Source organism: Gadus chalcogrammus, chromosome 10 (assembly GCF_026213295.1).
Source record: "Gadus chalcogrammus isolate NIFS_2021 chromosome 10, NIFS_Gcha_1.0, whole genome shotgun sequence".
Classification (NCBI taxonomy): domain Eukaryota; kingdom Metazoa; phylum Chordata; class Actinopteri; order Gadiformes; family Gadidae; genus Gadus; species Gadus chalcogrammus.
The window spans coordinates 15096440-15116902 of NC_079421.1; the positions used below are offsets into that span (position 1 = coordinate 15096440).

At 47.3% G+C, this 20463-nt stretch overlaps 1 protein-coding gene across 2 annotated transcripts in view; it reads left to right on the top strand.

Moving 5' to 3' along the window:
* flt4 (fms related receptor tyrosine kinase 4) overlaps positions 1 to 20463 on the top strand; it is a 50438-nt gene that overhangs the window by 14366 nt on the left and 15609 nt on the right. For both annotated transcript variants that reach the window (XM_056599964.1, XM_056599965.1), the window contains exons 3-14: positions 729 to 1006; positions 7884 to 8020; positions 9182 to 9341; positions 10292 to 10428; positions 10711 to 10882; positions 12151 to 12268; positions 12828 to 13003; positions 13975 to 14149; positions 15566 to 15692; positions 16235 to 16343; positions 17286 to 17648; positions 18448 to 18594. In XM_056599964.1, coding sequence (XP_056455939.1) covers positions 729 to 1006; positions 7884 to 8020; positions 9182 to 9341; positions 10292 to 10428; positions 10711 to 10882; positions 12151 to 12268; positions 12828 to 13003; positions 13975 to 14149; positions 15566 to 15692; positions 16235 to 16343; positions 17286 to 17648; positions 18448 to 18594 — 2099 coding nt within the window. The remainder of the gene's footprint in view (positions 1 to 728; positions 1007 to 7883; positions 8021 to 9181; positions 9342 to 10291; positions 10429 to 10710; positions 10883 to 12150; positions 12269 to 12827; positions 13004 to 13974; positions 14150 to 15565; positions 15693 to 16234; positions 16344 to 17285; positions 17649 to 18447; positions 18595 to 20463) is intronic.

The window sequence follows — 20463 nt, forward strand, 5'->3', positions numbered from 1 at the left end:
AGACAAGAATACACACACACACACACACACACACACACACACACACACACACACACACACACACACACACACACACACACACACACACACACACACACACACACACACACACACACACACACACACACACACACACACACGCACACATACACCACGATTTATATGAAAACACACTATCCACTATGCAGCTATTCAGTAATGCTCAACCCCTAGCCAAAATAATAGACTTTTAATGTTATAAAGTGACCGTGTCTAATTGAATGTAGTTAATGAATTCCCCCTTCCCTAATGTGTCCATTAGGTGTGAAAAGAAGAAGATGAATTGAAGAATCAGGACTCTTGTCTTATCCATCTATGATTATTAGTCGATTTACAACTTTTACTTTTCCCTTTTTGACCTTGGTTTGCCTCTGTGTGTTAACATTGTTGATATGACTTTTCAAATATCAAAAACTGTTTCATCTTATGCATACTTTAGAGTAGATCATGAAATCAACATCCCTATGTACCGAATCGAGAATCAGTTTTTTATTGGGCACCGTTTTGGGCATCGAGAATCGATCTTGATTCAAAACCATGACCCCCAATAATCACAACTTCATCGAATGGTACCAAAGCAATCACATGGCAGGCATTCATCCACAGACAAAACGTTCCCTTTATCCCTGCACCATCTACCCTGACCCCTGACCTCTGACCTCTGACCCCCCCCCCCCCCCCCCTTCCAGAGGCCAGCGTACCTTGGCGTGGGCGTGGCCCGACACCACCGTGCCGCGGAAGGAGCTGCTGCTGGAGCGCCCCGCCCCGCCCCGCCCCAGCGACGCCCCGGGCCAGCGCTACGCCCTGGTGAGGGAGTGCGCCGGGTTGCCGGGGAAACCGTACTGCAAGACGCTGTCGCTGAGCGACCCGTGGGCCTCCGACACGGGCACCTACCGCTGCCACTACCGGGACGTCCTGCCGCCGATCGACGGCGCCACCGCCGCCAGCACCTACGTCTTCGTCACGGGTGAGGGACGAAGACGCTCAGATATGAGAGACGACATCATCAGCACACACGCACACACATGCATGCACATACGGTTCGTACATACACACAATTGTTGTTGCCAGTATGTCTTCAGGAGAAAAACACTTCATGGGCCTATATGGACACGCACACAAATACATAAGCACAGTCATGCTCATACCTAAACATACGAACACACATGCACACACAGGGGTTGTGTATACCCACATAGTCCCACTCAAAGTCCCATGCGTGCAAGCATGTTCTCACAAAACCATCAGCGACGTCAGCACATGTCTCTGGCCCGGCCGACATACAGACTAGAGCATGATTATGGGAAGATACTGGCAGCAAAACTACCAAGCACACTTTCAATGAGAGAATTGCTGCACATGATTCTTACAGGGAAACTTTCACATCGTGGGTATGTAACAACAAATTAAACAAAGGTGAGGGGGAGTGACCATGGTGGAGAGGTTAGGATTGGCCTGGGCTGAAGCCAGCCATGGCGGGAAAGACAGAGGAAATTTGTAATACACTCTGGGTTAATCTACGCAACAAAGAAGCCAATCGGTTGGCATTGCCTCTGTATCAGACGCGAACTATCTTAATTCAATTCAATTCAATTCAATTTTATTTGTATAGCCCTTAATCACCATTACAGTCTCAAAGGGCTTAACAGGCCAAATATTTGTGACACCCCCCTTTACCCATGCCCCCACACGGGCAAGAAAAAACTCCCTTGAATCAGCAAGGAAGAAATCTTGAGAAGAAACGCAGTGTAGGGGATCCCTTCTTCCAGGGATGGTCAGGAGTGCAATAGGTGCCACAATTGACATACAGGTAAATACATGCACATCATATTAAAATGGTGATTGCGTTCTGGCCGGTTATCCATGAGGAGAGTCCAGGCATCCAGTCCAGCACCCGCAGCACGCTACAACTGACAGAATAGTGAATTAGAACGGAAAAGTACATAGTGGGAATGTATAATGTAATAAGAAAAGCACAAGCAAACAGAGTAGTCTTCACTTCGCATCAGTTGTTTTCACACTCCAAATGCAAGATTGTAGAGGTGCGTTTTGAGCTTCCCTTTGAATAGCTCAACAGAGTCAGCTTCCCTGATCGCTGATGGCAGCCTATTCCATAAAAAAGGGCTCGATAGGCAAACGCTCTCTGTCCAGCCGATTTCTTTTTAACCTTCGGCAGTGAAAGAAGAACTTTCACGTAGAGCTAGGAAGGGAGGTACTATCCAAGGTCCAAGGAGAATGTTTACAATTTCCTCTCACACAAACAGACACACACACATACCAAAAAACACACAAACACACGCAAACATACACACACACACACACACACACACACACACACACACACACACACACACACACACACACACACACACACACACACACACACACACACACACACACACACACACACACACACACACACACACACACACACACATCCTTATATTACAAACAAAACAAATTGCTTGACCATAAAAACACCCTCCATTTTGACTGCATTGACTGCACTTTTAGTCACGCTGTCTAATGGTTTGATCTTGATGCCAATGTTTTATCATCACGGCCTTCCGATGAGGGTAACATTTGTATATTTTTGTTCATATAATAATTTTTTGCATTACAAACAAAAATTATAATTATGAGACCAACAACAAAGCTGAAAAGTTACAACTGGCCCAAAGTTTGTGTTTCAATTAAATATTACGTAATCGAGATCAAAACGATATGCATTCCAATTAAAAATAATACAATTTCAAGCAAACTTATATTTGAAAGTTTGCGTGCGACTTACTAAAGCGTGTGGGACTTACTACAGCGTGTGTGACATTTACTTAAAGCATGTGTGCGACTTACTAAATTGTGCATGCGAGTTATAAAACGCACGTGTGCTTTATAAAACAATTACTCAATGCCACCTCCCGTGCTCCGTAAAAATGTCACAGAGATTCAACAATAACCTTATGGTTTGCATTAACTTTCTGCTCTTGCCAAAAATGCACAAATACTACCCTCATAGGAAGGCTCAGACACTAAGTAAATGCCACCAATGGACAGTCTGACCAAAGAGGGCAAATGCAGGTGTCCTTGTGCTCAAATGCATTGATTTTGCTCTGAAAACTTTTGAAGCAATTTATTTAGTTAAAATATAATCTATTTAGATTTGAATCTATAATGTTTTGATCTCGATTATATTATATCTGATTGCACAAAAAACCTGGCATGTTAAAGCCTTTAAAGCATTTTTGAGTTCAGAATAATTATTTTTGTTTGCACTGCAAAAATTTTTGCCTTCAACATAAAGACACAAATCTATAAGGGTCGTCCTTTTGGGAAGCCAAAGCCGAGACAAATAGGATTGATTTTCCTCCCCACATTAAAGAAAGCTGTCCTTTGTTTTTTTTTTCATTATGCATAGGGTTTTTGGTTTCATTATGCATAGGGGGAGATATTTGCACATAATAGCTAATAGCTGTTGCCAAAAGGAGGAGACTCCATCCCTAAGATTTTTCTCCCCCTGCTCCCCATGAGCCCTACACCAGCCCGCGGGCCAATAGCCGGGGTACCTTGCATACAGAAAGGTCCCAATGAGAGCATCATACACATCTCACTAGAGAAAACACATTTCCTGTGCTCGGATAGACACAATTTCATATGAAAGTTAACGCTGCGTTTCCATGAGTCCACACGCTGTTGACTCTGAATTGGGTGGGCTTAATGTCTCGGAAATGAGAGATGCAAATCGTCCGACAGGGCAGGAGATGGGTACGAGCGAAGTCCTTCTCTCTAATTAATGAAGCTGTCTCATATTGGTTCATCTGCGTCTGATGTATCAGGGCTCATCTCTCCCCGCCTCGATTCATCTGTTGCCTTTTCTGGCGAGGCTCTTTATTTGTGCACGATGACAGTGCTACCATGCAATGGGGTACAATGCAAGTCACCAGTTGTCCTCTCCGATCTCCCTCTCTTTCTCTCTCTCTGGTTATCTATCTCTCCCTCTGTCTCTCTCCCCCCAAATTTATCTCTCCCTCTGTCTCTCTCCCCTATCTCTCTGTCTCTGTCTCTGTCTCTGTCTCTGTCTCTGTCTCTGTCTCTCTCTCTCTCTCTCTCTCTCTCTCTCTCTCTCTCTCTCTCTCTCTCTCTCTCTCTCTCTCTCTCTCTCTCTCTCTCTCTCTCTCTCTCTCTCTCTCTCTCTCTCTCTCTCTCTCTCTCTATTGCACTTCCAAAATATTAAACCAGATAAGAGAACTGTGTGAACGCTGTAGCAAATGAGTTTATTCGTTTTTTTCCAAATATAATTCAAGGTATCTGTTCTGTTTGTACAAACAGAATGTCTCTGTACAGAGATCAACATGGGGCAGATAGTGCAGGAAGAAGCAGATGATTGATACCATGGCTGTATTCCAATGGACAGCCCTTTCCTGCCTCAACAGCTCACAAATCTAACTGCTGCGTTGGCACATCGCTGTACTTCACAAAGCAGAAGTTATCTTTGGTATTAGTCATGTTTTCAAAATTGTTTACGTGTATGTAATATGTGGGAAGTTTGTGTCTCTGATGTCAGGGTACAGTTGGCAGGTGCTAAAAATTGCAGCTAGGTTTCCATTTTGTGTGCTATCGGTGTTCACTGTTTCTCTCCCCCCAATTTCTCCCTCTCCCCCATATCTCTCTCTCTCCCTTTCTCTGTCTCCCCTCCCATGTCTCAGCATTATCAGCATGGTGCACGCTCCACTAATGAGGTTTAGTGCGTGAAGCTCTAGCTTCATGTTGTCTGTTAGGGCCCCTGCTATTTTGGCTGGAGGGCCGGTGGCTTGAGCTCACCGCCTTAGGGCTGATAGCACGGATCCTCCCCCACCAATACCAATGCAGTGCATCGGTTGAAGGGAGACGAAATGGTGCATTTGTGTGTGTGTGTGTGTGTGTGTGTGTGTGTGTGTGTGTGTGTGTGTGTGTGTGTGTGTGTGTGTGTGTGTGTGTGTGTGTGTGTGTGTGTGTGTGTGTGTGTGTGTGTGAGTGGATGCAAAGAGATCTGGATGCGTTTGTGGTCTTGTAGTGGTATGTGTGTGTTTGTGTTTTCTTTATGCGTATGTGTTTGTGTGTGCACTGGAAAAAGGGTTTTAAGCCGTACTTCATCTGATTATTATTTTGTAATTCAATTCAAATAAACATTTTTTGTTTTATTTTTAAAATAACTTTTTTTTATTTCAAAATACTGTGAAATATAGATATTTTTAATTAGGAGCTCCATTAAGAAATATCCATTTTGACAAATGTAAAATTTTAAGGTTGTGTATTCAACTGATTAATACTTTTGTCATTCAATCCAAATATTTTTTTTTTGTTTTCTTCCTAAAACACTGTTATATTTGATTAGGAGCTCAATTTCGAAAAATATTTGTTCAGACAAATGTACAATTTCAAGGTTACGTACAAGCCTGCGCATGCGCATTAAATACAAAGACGCTTACGACTACTGGACCAAACCGCAGTGTTGCCAACTTAGCGATTTTGTCGCTATATTTAGCTACTTTTCAGACCCCTTTGGCGACTTTTTTTCAAAACAGCGACAAGCGACAAATCTAGCTTCTTTTTCAGCTGCTATTGGTGACTTTTGGCGACTTTTTGAGGTGAAAGCACTAGCCTTGACCAGAGTGACGATGACTCACTGGTTCTGTGAGCTAGGACAGTCTGTCTGTGTCTGGAGGGAGGTCTGGAGTAGGTCTAACTCTGCCATTTAGATGGTTAATATATATTGTATATTGTGTGGCGGCAGTAGCTCAGGTGGTAGAGCGGGTTGGCTGGTAACCTGAAGGTTGTTGATTCGATCCCCGGCTTCACCAAGCAGAGTATCGAGGTGTCTTTGACAAAGCACCTAACCCTGACTGATGTCGCGATGTGATGTCGAATCCAGACAGAAGCGCCCCAAGGCCATGAAGCGGCGAGAGCCGAGCGGGATAAAATGATGATGATGATGTATACAATAAAATGTTATGTTTAAAAATGTTCATGTTTAAATGAGAAACAATTGTTTGATTAAATTGTAATCTTTTTGATTGGATAAAACAAATTATTTCTGATAGATATTTCTTAAATGAGAAACAATTGTTGGAGTGAATCAATATTTTTTTGTTTAGGATTTAACATACGATTTAAATGTTTTAACTTCATTCAAAGAATAGAATTATACTTGGTGCCAAGTTGTATTATTTTGTTTTTATGAACATAGGAAATATTGTTTGAGGCAAGCTATATATTTGTCATTGGCTCAAGTTATGTAATATAGATGTGAACCATTACCCTTGTTTTTTTTAATTGGTTCAACAGAAGGCTTTTTCCAGTGTGTGTGTTTATGGATGTGTTGGGGAGTGTGCGCGTGTGTATGTGTAGGGGTGTGTTAGCGGAGGGCAGGCGTGAGTTTGTGTTTGATGTGCGGGTATTTGTATGTCTGAGTGCATGTGTGTGCGTGTGCGTGAGTGTGTGTTGGTGTGTGTGCGCCTGTGAGTGATTCAGCATCGCTAGATGGTTGTCATGTAACAGACCAATCCACCACATACACACACAAACACACACACACACACACCCCTACGCATCTACACACACACGCCCACACACACACACGCACACACACACACAGACACACACATGCACACACACACCGCTACGCAACCACTTGTCAGTTTAGCAGCCATGAGAAGGTGCCAAAACTTGTAAAGCTTCATTAGATCTGAGCGGGAGGCTGGTGGGAGGGAAAGCACGGCCATACATTAGGCCTGACTCAGGGTGGGATGAGGAAGGACACATGTGGCTAGGGCCTCGACTGGCCTGAAATAAAAATATAAAAATAATACTAATCTTGAAAATAGTGTAGCCATGTAGCCCCCCGGCAGCAGGCACCCTCCTCTCAACACACACACACACACACACACACACACACACACACACACACACACACACACACACACACACACACACACACACACACACACACACACACACACACACACACACACACACACACACACACGCACACACACACACACACGCGCGCGCGCGCACACACAAACAGCACACGCTCGCACACACACAGCACACAGACACACACAAACACATATGTTCACGCACACAAACACACATGCACACCATGTGGGACTCTCCTTTTTCCCAAACCAATTCCATCAGATTAATGAGGCTGAAGTACTTTCAACTGTGCAGTAGTTGGGTGTGTTGTTGTTCTGATACCTCTGTGTGTCGAACCCACTGCGGGGCATAAACATTGCACCGTCTCAACATCACCCCTGCCTAGGACTTCGAAACCCCCCTATCCACCGGCCTCTTAGCCTGCATGCGTGTGTAGCATTCCAAAATGACAAAAATGGGCCATAGACTTTAATACGATAGCACCCCTCATCCTCGTATCGGGATTACCGCGCCACACAACAATTGCCATCAGACACTGTGATGGCGACGAGAGACACTAGGAGGAAACACAGCCCAGGCATTTCCTGTTAAGTGGCGCCCGCAGGTGAGGCGGTAATGTGTTTTAGAGGGGGATCAACACGTGGGCTCTCGCGCTATCTCTCAATTTAATCGCGCTATTGAATTCCTTAACGCACCTCTCTCTATATATATATATTCCGGACGGGGCCCTGAGTCGACCTCTACACGTTATTATTGCTATCATGATAAACGCTTTTAATATCTCCCCGGAATCTCTCCCGGAGATACCGCCGCCGCGACAGACAGGGCGGTCTAGTCCTCAAAGCGCCCCCTAATCTCAGCCGCCATTATCCATGGGGATTTGCATTTGGTGTTCACCTTCTCTGTCCTTCCTGTTGTTTCCCTGTCAGACCCAGAGCAGCCCTTCCTGCTACGTGGAGTTAGCAGCAGCGGCCTGGGGACCATTCTAATCACACGCTACTCCAAGCAGCTCGTAGTCCCGTGTCTGGTCACCGACCCCGACCTCGATGTCACCCTGCTCACGACGGTTTGTAGCCAACAGCTAGTGTGTGTGTGTGTGTGTGAATCTCTCTCTCTGTATCTGTCTATCGCTCGCTCTCTATCGCTCTCTATCGCTCTCTATCGCTCTCTCTTTTCTTTAGAGAAAGTCAAGATTCACCTGGTAGCAATTTACCAATTCAGGACAGATTTAGAAAAAAAGTCTAATGGAAATGCATAGAAATATGCTTGGCATATTATAACTTGTTCAACCATTTTGCATGTAAAGACTTATGCAATGAACTAATGCCTAAATGTTGTGGGGGTGAGACTATTCAATAGAGACCCATTGCAATACATTTTGATCAACATGACACAAGCAATTGATAATGTAGGAAAGAGCAGAGAATTGTACATAATCATTTGCATGAATGTACCAAAGCATTTGCAACTTGTTCAAAGAAATGAGAAACTACTTTTTTGATGTGCACAAGTGACACAATGATGGGAGGATTGATCAGATAGTTTTGAGAATTTCAATTCTGATCTGAGAAATGTACCAAAATGACAAAATGACCAAACTGTAAGATACGATAAGATAACACTTCATTAATCCTGGGAGGGGATATTAAGGTGTTGCAGCAGCAAAGTCAAACAAAGACAACATATAAGATCAGAGATACATATATGAATAAAAACATACAAAAATGTATTAACATGTATGTGTAGCAATGTCTGTTGCCAAACTCCACCTAGCATGTTTTTCTGGTTTTCGTCCAAATCCAGGACACCGGGTGATGATGTTGAAAACAGATTTATTGCAGAGATTGAAAGATGATGTTACACAGAGCAGGTGTTGAATGCTGCTATGTCTGAGATCTCCTGCATGTGTGTGTGTGTGTGTGTGTGTGTGTGTGTGTGTGTGTGTGTGTGTGTGTGTGTGTGTGTGTGTGTGTGTGTGTGTGTGTGTGTGTGTGTGTGTGTCGTGATGGCTGCTTATACCAACCATCAACCACACATACCTTTTAGTGTGACGTCAAAAACAGTTTATGATACATAAACACAATAATGTTCATGGGAAAACAATACGATATAAATATCCAAGCATGTGTGCCCGTGCATGTGTGTGTGTGCGTGTTGTGTGTGTGCATGCACTTGAGTGTATGCGTGTGTATGTAAACACGTATCTTTTCTTGTCCTCTCTCTTCAGGACCCTATGTCCATGGAGACGGAGGGCCTGACGTGGAACAGCAAGCAGGGCTGGACGGTGCCCATGCACGTGTTCGACAGCGTGCCCATGGGCCTGTGGTGCCAGACCACCGTGGGAGGGCAGCAGCACCAGTCCACCAGCTATCTCCTCCACATCACAGGTGAGGCGGTTTCACACACACACACACACGCGCGCGCACGCACACGCACACGCACACGCACGCACGCGCGCGCGATCCGCCCTGCCAGCGGCACTGGGTTGAATGTCCCCGCTTTATGAAGGCGTCAAACACGCCAGACGACGACGACAAACAGTTTTTTCTGAATTAGCTGAGAAAAGCTGTATTCTCCAGATGAGCAATTAGCATCACAAACCAACGAACTGCCAGCGTCATGCCACGCTGCTGATATCGCCACGTAATTCCGCTCGTAGCTTTACGAGCCAATTACGTCTTAATGCTGGTGAATTGGAGGATTTTATTTCATGCTCTCTTGATATTGGAGAAGTGTTTCCATTGTGTTGGTGAACAGTAGGAAACCGATTGGGTGTCAGAGTAGATAAAGGCCTTAAAAAGAGCTGCTTTTAAACCCTGTGGTTTAATTACCCCCTTCGATACGCAGCGGGCTTTGAGGACACCCATCGGGATTTTTGCATGTGTCGGAATCTAGCTCACTGAGAGAGAATGACAGAGAGATGGAGAAAGTGACGGAGTGAGGGACAGAGAGAGAGAGAGAGAGAGAAATTGACGGAGCGAGAGACGGAGAGAATAAGGTCTTAAATTACACATTTATAATAGATATGGACTGCTGCTCAGTAGCCACGCTATATTACTTTTCAGCCGTTCCGCGTCGTAAACTCTCCTCCACCGTATTGCCTTCCAAAGAGGTGAGCTCCATAATAATATTAACGAGGAAGGTCCAAAGGGGGAATGGTAAGTTTGCGGAGTCAAGGGCGAGTTACTTCCTGTGCAACATTAACAAAGGTTGAATAAAAGAAAAGTGCTGCCAAATGTCAAGGTGACCTGTCCCTCCCTCCCTCCCTCCCTCCCTCCCTTGGCCCTCCCTCCCTCCCTCCTACCCTCCCTCTCCATCCTCACTGCTCCCCGGACAGGAAGTGAGGTTTACAACGTCAAGCTGTTTCCTGAGCAGCCCGTGGAGCTCCTCGTGGGCGAGGCCCTCACCTTAAACTGCACCGTGTCGGTGGAGTTCAACACGGCGGTGGACTTTAATTGGACCTACCCCGGCAAGGTGAACAATTTAGGTCATAAACGAATAATTAAAACAACAAGTAGTATAACAATAATGGAAATCGTCCTAATAATCATTATAATGCAATTGCTTTGTGTATCACACTTTTCAAGAAACGTAACAAAGATAACAGTCAAACGTGGAAACGCGTTAAAACATTGCAACACAATTCAAAAAAATTCATTGTTCCTTTGCTAAAGCGAATCGTCATTTGGAGCTCAAGCTGTTGCACGTGGCAGCCTTTCTAGCTACTTACAATCTAATCCAACCCCCCCCCCACAGACAAACTCCTTGGCGAACATCTGGCCCAAACGCGAGCCTCAGATGCACGCCACGGAGGTGGTGAGCGTCTTTTCCATCCCGAGCGCCAACGTCTCAGACACGGGCCTCTACCGCTGCACCGTGACCACGCCGCGCAGCACTCACACCCTGGACACCGTCGTCATAGTGCACAGTAAGGCTTCCGCACACTGGGTAGTCGCAAAGGGTTCCAAGTTCGATTCCCAACGACCCCCCCACAAACACCCGTGACCTGGTGTTCAAGGGCGTGTGCAGACCGGTTGAGAACTGTGTTCAAGGTACGGTTCAGTCGGTCATACCCGCATGCTTTAAGAGATCCACAAATGAGTTGAGAACCAATAGCAGTAGTGGTAAGTCCAGAAAGTCCCCAGCCCGGCGATCAGTGCCATAATCCCCTCAAAACTCGTCACCAAGCTCAGGGGCCGAGGAGGACCCACCCCCTCCCTGTGTAAACGGGTCTTTGACTACCTGACGGGCAGGGCTCCCTTAATTAGCAAGGAACGCAGAGCGGGAACGCCCGCCGGCTGAAGGCTCTGGAAGTGGACTCAGGGTGGAACCTCGGTGACCACATCACAGAGGACCTGGCATCGGCCGCTCACTCAGACACGCTGGGGGAAAAGGCTGTTATCAACGCTCCGACTTCTGGGGAAATTCGGGGACCACCCCTTCCCCCCCCCCCCCTCCTCCCAGATACTCAGGCCCTGCCTCAGAGAGCTTCCTGACTGGGGGCATCATCGATTGGTGCGAGATCAGCACCCAGAAGGGGGGCCGGGCCCTGCAGAGGGCGCTACGGTCGGCTGAACACACCCCAGGGGGTGCCCCCCCACCCCAGGCTAGATGACATTTAGGCCAGTCCAGGAGGCGGTGAGCCAGGAGAATCATTCAGGCCACCGGAGCATCGACCCCTTCTCCCGGCTCAGGTGGAGCTTCTACCCCAGTACCGTACGGTTCCTGAGCGAGGACCATGCCTAAAGGACTGCGTGCCACCAACCCCAGCATGCTCACATGCCCATAATATACTCTGATAACTGACTCCATCGCTAACGCTCGGTGGAATACTGCACACTGTCACTCTCACTTTAACCATACGCTGCTACTCAGTGCACTGAACAATCAATACCGTCTTTTGTACTGAGCCATCTTTTTGGTACATTTTATTTTGTATATGCTAGTGTATTTATCATCTATTGTCGAAGCACAGCCAAAAGTGTAGGCGGTGTAAGCCGTTCACTGCTAGTTGCACAGGTATGTCTTTGTTTATGACAGAGGAATCTTGAATACCTTCTCATTCTTAAAATGTATCAAAAAGGTTATCAAAGTAAAAAGTGCTTTTGGATAAAAAAAAGTGTGCATCACTTAACAAAGCATCTCTGTGTGTATTTCCAATCTGAAAGAGGTGTTTTTGTGCTTTTTTGATTACAGAAGAGCCATTTATAAGCATGGACTACCGGAATGGACCAGTAGTGGAAGTCACTGCAAAACAGAAATCCTTCAAACTCTCACTGGTAGTTTCTGGCTACCCCACCCCAGAAACACTGTGGTAAGGAGAACATGCTAGGCACTATCCATGGCAATAAGAATAACAACAACCTCTTCAAAATAACCATGACTACAATGACAATCATAGCCACAATCATAATAACGACCATAATCATCATCAAGTTAATTTTTTGCCATATTGCCATCATCAATTCAATTTTTTCATGATTGACTGACATTAGGGGGGGTGGTTCCCTTCAGATAAATACAGATGTCATCATTATCATTGTGACACCCGAGTGTTGGTTTCACTGTGTTGGGTTCACCGTTCACACGCGCAATCAGGCGTCAATCACCCTCCTTTCACACTGCGTGTATGAGACGATCGTTTACCGCATCTGTCGTGTATTATCCGTCTGAGGTGGGGAGGGACGCAGCTGTTGAACCTGATTATTATACCCGCCGTGTGCATGACGGCTTCAAGACGCCGGCGCTGGATAGAGGTCGGACACATTCAGAGAGGTGTCTTATAGGAGGCGTCGGAGAGGTCCCAGCTGTGATTCCTGTCACTTTTAACGGACTCACACACACACACTCACGCACGTGCATGCGCATGGCAGGTACAAAGAAGGGAGGCCGGTCCCGGAGTTCAAGAACAAGCGGATGAAGGTGCACCCCAGTCACGCTCTGGAGATCAAGGACGTGATGGAGGGAGACGGGGGCCGGTACACGCTGGTGCTGCGGAACACGGCCGCGGGGCTGCAGGAGAGCCTCAACATCACCCTGGTTGTCAACGGTAACCCCGCACCGCGGAGCCAACGCAGCCGCACACACACACACACACACGCACAGAGAAGCAGAGGCACACACAGAGACACACAGAGAGACATGCATAGACACACCGAGGCAAACACACAGACACACACACATACACAAAGACACACACACACGCACACACACACACACACACAGACACATACACGCACACACATATGCAGAGACTCACACACACACACACACACTCACAACCATAACAACCAACACAACGACGGTGATGATGAACTCAGCAGAGAATATATGGCCAGATGTTTAGTATCGAGAAGAAAAAATACACCCTAATGAACAAGCGACTTCAAAGCACAGATGTTTGCCCTGCCCTGTCTCTCGTAGATTAAAGAAGAGAGAGGAGACGTATTTGCACTGTAACATCATATCATTACATCATTAGTGCATAGTACTACATTATAAGATACCATTCACATAATATAAAATATACAGATGTATAGATGTAGATAGACAGAGAGAGAGATCTGAGATCTGATGTAATTGCACTTAACATCATAACATGACATCATTAGTGTATAGTGCTATATTATTACATACTATTCACACTAGAGAGAGAGAGAGCGAGAGAGATAGATAGATAGAGAGAGAGAGAGAGAGAGAGAGAGAGAGAGAGAGAGAGAGAGAGAGAGAGAGAGAGAGAGGGGGAGAGGGAGAGGGAGAGGGAGAGGGAGAGGGAGAGGGAGAGAGAGAGAGAGAGAGAGAGAGAGAGAGAGAGAGAGAGTGAGAGAGAGAGAGAGAGAGAGAGAGAGAGAGAGAGAGAGAGAGAGAGAGAGAGAGAGAGAGAGAGAGGGGGAGAGGGAGAGGGAGAGGGAGAGGGAGAGGGAGAGGGAGAGAGAGAGAGAGAGAGAGAGAGAGAGAGAGAGAGAGAGAGAGAGAGAGAGAGAGAGTGAGAGAGAGATCTGACCCCCTCTCCTGGTACAGTCCCTCCCCAGATCCATGAGAAGAAGGTGGCGGAGCCCTCCAGCCCCTACCCCAGCGGCAGCAGCCAGACCCTGACGTGTACCGCCTACGGCCAGCCGGCCCCCAACATCAGCTGGCACTGGAGGCCCTGGGGGGCCCCGGGGCCCTGCCTCCTCAACAACACCAAGGGCAGAACGTGAGCAGAGGCAACACTTAAAGACACCGAGACATGCCTGCACGCACACACACAAGCTGAAACACACATACATATATTCACTGAAACAAACAAACACACACACACTCAAACACACACTGAAACAAACACGCACACACTCACTGAACCAAACACACACACACACACACACAAAACCAGCCAGGCTTTCTTTTTTCAAGACTTAACAATTTCAATCTAACATTTGGCCAAAATGAAAAGGAGGAAGGAGACTGACAAAATAACCTGATGGAGGGCAGGCAAATAATGGGAAGCAAACACCCAACACACATCCATGCACACACACCCCCCCCCCCCCCCCCCGACACACACACAGAAACCCACAAACAAGTACAAGCAAACATGGAATTCCTCCTCTGACACCACCTCTGAATATTCGTCCATATCCATCCACAATGTAGACACACTTGCATATATATCATCTGTATAATATAATATCCAACAAATCTTCCGACAATCTCCACCCTCTTCCTTCAGGCCTTCATTTGAGAAGTTATTGCTGCTCCCGTGACCTTTCGGTGTGGCTGAGCGAGCGCATTAAACACGGCAGGGGGGGGATGTAATAATTATACGTACGTTGTCTGCAGGGAATTGCAGTGAAAGATGCTTAAAAGGTGGTTAAAAAGGGCAACCGATGAGTGGGCGGAATTTCTTCCGCTTTATGAAATGACTGTTTCGCAGCGAAAGAAGCAATCTATAAAAACATTGATGTAAACTGAGGGGAAAAAGTTCTGCAACATCACCCTGGTCTATCTATAGGTGATGGCTTCTCCTGGGTATCGTGGAGCAATCTTTATATAATAAAAATGCTCAATTTTATGTACACAATCCAGCAGCATTTTGATGTACTTAAAGCCCTGAGTCCCATAATGGAGTTTATGTGGAATAGTGCTTGGCTGGATCAAGTTCATCAAGCCTGTGAAAAATAGCCATGATGATTATAGCTCAAGTTAATAAGCACGCAAATTTGGCCTAATCCCCTGTTTTATCGAGCCTGTAAATTTGTTTCCGCTTCAAATGTAATGTACTATGTGATTGCAGGATCATATTATGTAGGGCCTACAAAGTGAAAATGATAACGCAGATGGTTGTTATTTATAAATCAGGACAAGGGTGACACACAGAACAACACTTCATTTCACGTGTCATTACCTCTGAAAGACGACCCGTAATAGAACGGGACGCCAAACCGTCCCGTTCGCCTGTTAACCGTCTCGCCTACCTGGACGTCAACAGGGTGATCTGAGCTCCCCATAAAACACAGAGACGTCTCGCCCGGCACCTCTCTCGAATCCTTCTGCCCGGGTTGCTTTCTGCCATGCATGTGAATGGGGTTTGTGATGTCTTCAGCATGTCTGTTCCCCCCCCCCCCCCTTCAAGGGTCCGGAAGGGCAGGAGCGACCAGATCTCCGCCTGTCAGAACTGGCAGGACATTACCCCGGAGAGTGCCGTGAATGAAATGGAGCTCAGCGAGACCTCCATGGAGCTGGTCGATAGGAAGGAGAAGGTGGGTTGTCATTTTTCCCCTTCAAGAGCTAGGATCTTTTAGGCTTTAAAATATTTGTTGTGTTTAATGTGTATTTGTTATTTTACATGTTGTAAAAACTTTGTATGTATTTTCACATTTTATTTTCATACTTGGATTTAATGGTTTTCGGTGTTGAAAATAGCAATATTGGTATCAAACTATACATTTTTTCTACAGCGCAAATCAAATTTCCCTGCGCGTGCCGTCTACCCACACACACACACATGGATGTACGCACACATACACGGACACACACACACACACACACACACACACACACACACACACACACACACACACACACACACACACACACACACACACACACACACACACACACACACACACACACACACACACACACACACACACACACACACTTTTAGTACACATACTTTCTCCCAGTAACCGTTTTTGCCCCAACATATTCCATTCCGATATGGAAAAGCCACCGAGCAGAAGAAATGTCTGATGGGTCAACTTGAAACGACCTGTAACAAATTGTGTCTCTCGCCTTACAGATAGTGAGCAGGCTGCACATTCAAAATGCCAGTGTGTCCGTCATGTATAAATGCTCGGCGGAAAACAAAGTGGGCAGAGACGAACGGCTGGTCTACTTCTACGTCACCAGTGAGTCTGATACCAGCACTGTTTCCCACCTTCCCACCACAGAAAACACAAACCCTTTCCGAGGCCATCGTTAACAGGAACTGACTTCTTCAGGACATTTGCATGTTATTCTCGCCTTGTATTTTTTCTAACCTTACCCCCGGCTTTGACCTCATGCTAGGTGTTCTTTCATGGTGATTAACACCTACGTGCGCTCCTTATCCAGAAACCCCAGACGACCACTGCACTGGCACGGTACATTCAGGCACCAATTAAAGTTAATTTGGTTCGTTCGAGAGCAAGCTAGCCAGCAGTCACGAACATCAATACTTTTTATATATTTATACAGCATAGCTTTTAAAATAGTGTTTAATTGTCCCAGTGCTGTGGTAATCGCCCAACTCTTGCAATAATGAGCTGCAAAACAGAGCGGAAAAAGAAAAACACATTATTAAAAATTTGCTTCTCAGACTTATCGACAGAGAGTTGCTCATACATGACAATGGTGGATTCTTGTGAAACCAAAGGCAAGTGCTAGGAATGAGACAATAACCAAGGATTACCTTAGAGGAGCCAAATGGGTTCATTTATCGCCATAAGTACATCGGATAAAACTTACATATATTTTCCTGAACAGGGCCCTCCAAGGAGGGAATCACTACTAAGAGGCCCCAATTCCCTCCAACGATTCCCGAGTCTTACCATTAAGTATAAACAGATAAGACCTATATTGTGCTGAACAGTGCTCTCCATTGTGAGGATTGCAACCCAAAGGTTGCGATACGCTGATACCAACCCCCCGCTTTGACGCTTCTTCAGGCTTACTCTTCCTCCAGACTAACCTTGCCCTCAGGCTATCCGTCAAGCAGTGCTCACCTCTCCCCCCCCCGGCTTACCTCTCCCCCCCCCCCCCTCCCCCCCCCCCCCCCCCCCCCCCCCCCCCCTCCCCGCTTGTCCCCACAGCCGTGCCGGAGGGCTTCCGCGTCGAGGCGGTTCCCTCGGAGCAGCCCGTGGAGCAGGAGTCGCTGTCCCTCCGCTGCACCGCCGACAACTACACCTACGAGCACCCGCGCTGGTACCGGATGGAGCCGCGGCTCCTGCAGGAGCAGAGGGGCCGGCCCCAGGAGGACCGCGAGTGCCGCAGCGTGCACCTGTACGCCGGCGAGCTCGGGGGCCGGCTCTCCTTCCGGGGGGCCCACAACAGCTGGGAGCTGGAGGTGACCATCGCCGCGGTGGCACTGGCCGACGAGGGCAACTACGTGTGCGAGGCGCAGAGCCGACGCAGCGGGGAGAAGCAGTGCCTCCTCAAGTACATCTCCGTGAAACGTGAGCAGAGAGGAGGTGGAGGAGGTGGAGGAGGTGGAGGAGGAGGAGGAGGAGGAGGAGGTGGAGGAAGAGGAGGCTGGTGTGAGGGGGGACGGGACGCGGCAGACTACAAACTTGTTCTGCTGTTACTGTTTGGCCCGTTGTGTTGGAGCTGTGTGGGGGTTTAGATTTTGCTCAGAGTGTCGTACGGGGAACAGATACGTGCCGTTCAGGAGCCGGTACGGCTGGAGGTTGGAGTCTCGCTCAAAGAGGCTAGTGATAGTTACTCTGCGGACGTTAGGAATCAAACCCAGTCCCTGTTTGCTCGGAGTGGCCCGCTCTAGCCTTAACTATCCTGCCCTAGTTGTGTACTATAGTTTCCCCCCTGATGCTGTCCTCCCTGACACTAGAAGCAGAACAGGTTAGTGAGGAGATAAGTTAATGGATTTGCTTGACTGGCGTGGACCTACTTAAAGGCTCGCCCACGCAAGCACACAAAGGTACGGCTGGGATAGAGGATAGAAGGGCAGACTGTTATGAAGGGCAGACTACAATAGAAACAAGTCGCTCTGCAAGCAAGATGCGGAAGGCATCAACATAACAATGGCTGTTCTTTGTTTTTGTCCTTTTTGTCTCTGAATAATAGAACATAGAGCTATGGTGGTTTGACAAGGTGTCTCACTATCTACCCTTTTGTCTCGTCCCTCTCTCTCTCTCTCTCTCTCTCTCTCTCTCTCTCTCTCTCTCTCTCTCTCGCTCTCTCGCTCTCTCGCTCTCTCGCTCTCTCGCTCTCTCGCTCTCTCGCTCTCTCTCTCTCTAGCCCTGGAAGCCCCCCGCTACAGGCACGGCCCCTCCAACCAGACGGTGAACGTGACGGGTTCCCTGCGGATGGAGTGTGATGTGGAAGGTAGACCCCCACCCCAGCTCTCCTGGTTCAAGGACCATCAGCCCCTCCATCAAATGTCAGGTATGTACAGAGAGAGAGAGACACTCACACATCAACACACACATACATCCAAAGGTAAAAACACATGGTCCACAGCAGGAACCGGTCACGCATGTACACACACACACACACACACACACACACACACACACACACACACACACACACATGAATGCATACATACATAGACGCACACACACACACCCAGACACACACACACACACACATACCGAGACACACACACGTACACGTGCACACACACATCAACGCACACACACGGACGCACCCACGCACACACAGAAACACATGTCGTACTAACAATACATGCCCAGACACACATTAACACCTTTCATACCCACACACAGATTTGCCTATACATACCAAACACACACTCACACACACGCATACAAATGCACAGACACACACACACACACATATTTCTGCCTCATTAGAAGTATTTGTTCAGTGGGCAACAATAAGCTGAGCATGCATTATGCCCTGTGTTCAGCCATCGGTGGCCATTGTCCAGAATGTCAATGTGAATGAATCAAAGTCCATTCAGACCAGCGGATCCACAAACCCCATTCATTGGTCAGCTAATCAGCCCAGATGATCTCCTCCTTCTCTAGATGTTTTGGTCAAGGGCCTCGCAGGTACATTGTCACCCTGCACACCACCATCTTCCCGTTCCCCCCCTCAAACGTCATTTACATTTAGGGGATTTTGCTGACGCTTTTATCGTCAGCAAATCGTTTTTTTGTCAATGATGGCACCCATTGCACTCCTGACCATCCCTGGAAGGAGGGATCCCCTACTATGCTTTTCTTCTCAAGACTTCTTTCCTTGCTGATTTAAGGGAGTTGTTTCTGCCCTTTTGGGGGCTAGGGTAAGGGGGGTTTCATAAATATTTGGCCTGTTAAGCCCTTTGAGACTCTAATGGTGATTAAGGGCTATACAAATAAAATTGAATTGAATTACTTCAAACCATTCATACACACATTCACGACAGCGTCGACCACGCAGGGCAACAACCAGCTCGTCAGGAGCAGTCAGTATGAGTGGTCTTGCTCAGGGACACCTCGACACTCAAGCTAGGAGGATCCGGGGGATCGAACTAGCAACCTTCTGGTTACCAGTCAAGTCACCGCTCTGCCTCCTGAGCTGCTGTCGCCCTCGCCGCTGATGTCCCATCGTTGGCATGAATCACCTGACCCCCCCCCCCTCCCCCACCCCACCCAGCTAGCCACCCAGCGCACGGCTCCGTGCCCCGCGGCCGGCGGAGAACGACTCATTAGTCCAGCCGGCGTTCCACCGCTGGACGTCTCTTAAAGCGGGCGGTGGGGGGGTGGGGGGGTGGGGGGGTGGGCTTGTGGGCGAGGGGGGGAGGTCAAAAGAATGCCTGAGTGACATCTGTTGTTGGGTTGGGTTTGATCCGACAGGAGCGAGGAGGGATGATGAATGAGGACGGATATGGATCCAGACAAGGGGGTCGAGATAGGCAGGAATTGTTATCGGTTGGAGAATGGCAGCAGGAGGGGGGAGAATATTAAAGAGGGAACGATATTAAAATGTGTAAAAGGTGCAGTTTGTAGAATTGAGTGGCATATAGCTGGACGGACTTGGGAGAGATTTAATATTCATACAGGGTCCTCTTCCACAGTAGCCTAGAAAGTACAAAGGGCTCTAGAAAACACGTAAAACATTAAAATATGTTTTTGGCTCCAAGTTGTTTGTTTAGAAGCGTTGCTGTGTAGGAGCATTATTTATAATCAGTGTCCGAAGAAGCTTAACACCCTCTCAGAAAGGGAAGTCAACATCAACTGCTGGACAGGTGGTGTGCCACAAATTCCCACACTGTGGCGTTATGTATTTAGGTGTCTGAGAAGTGAA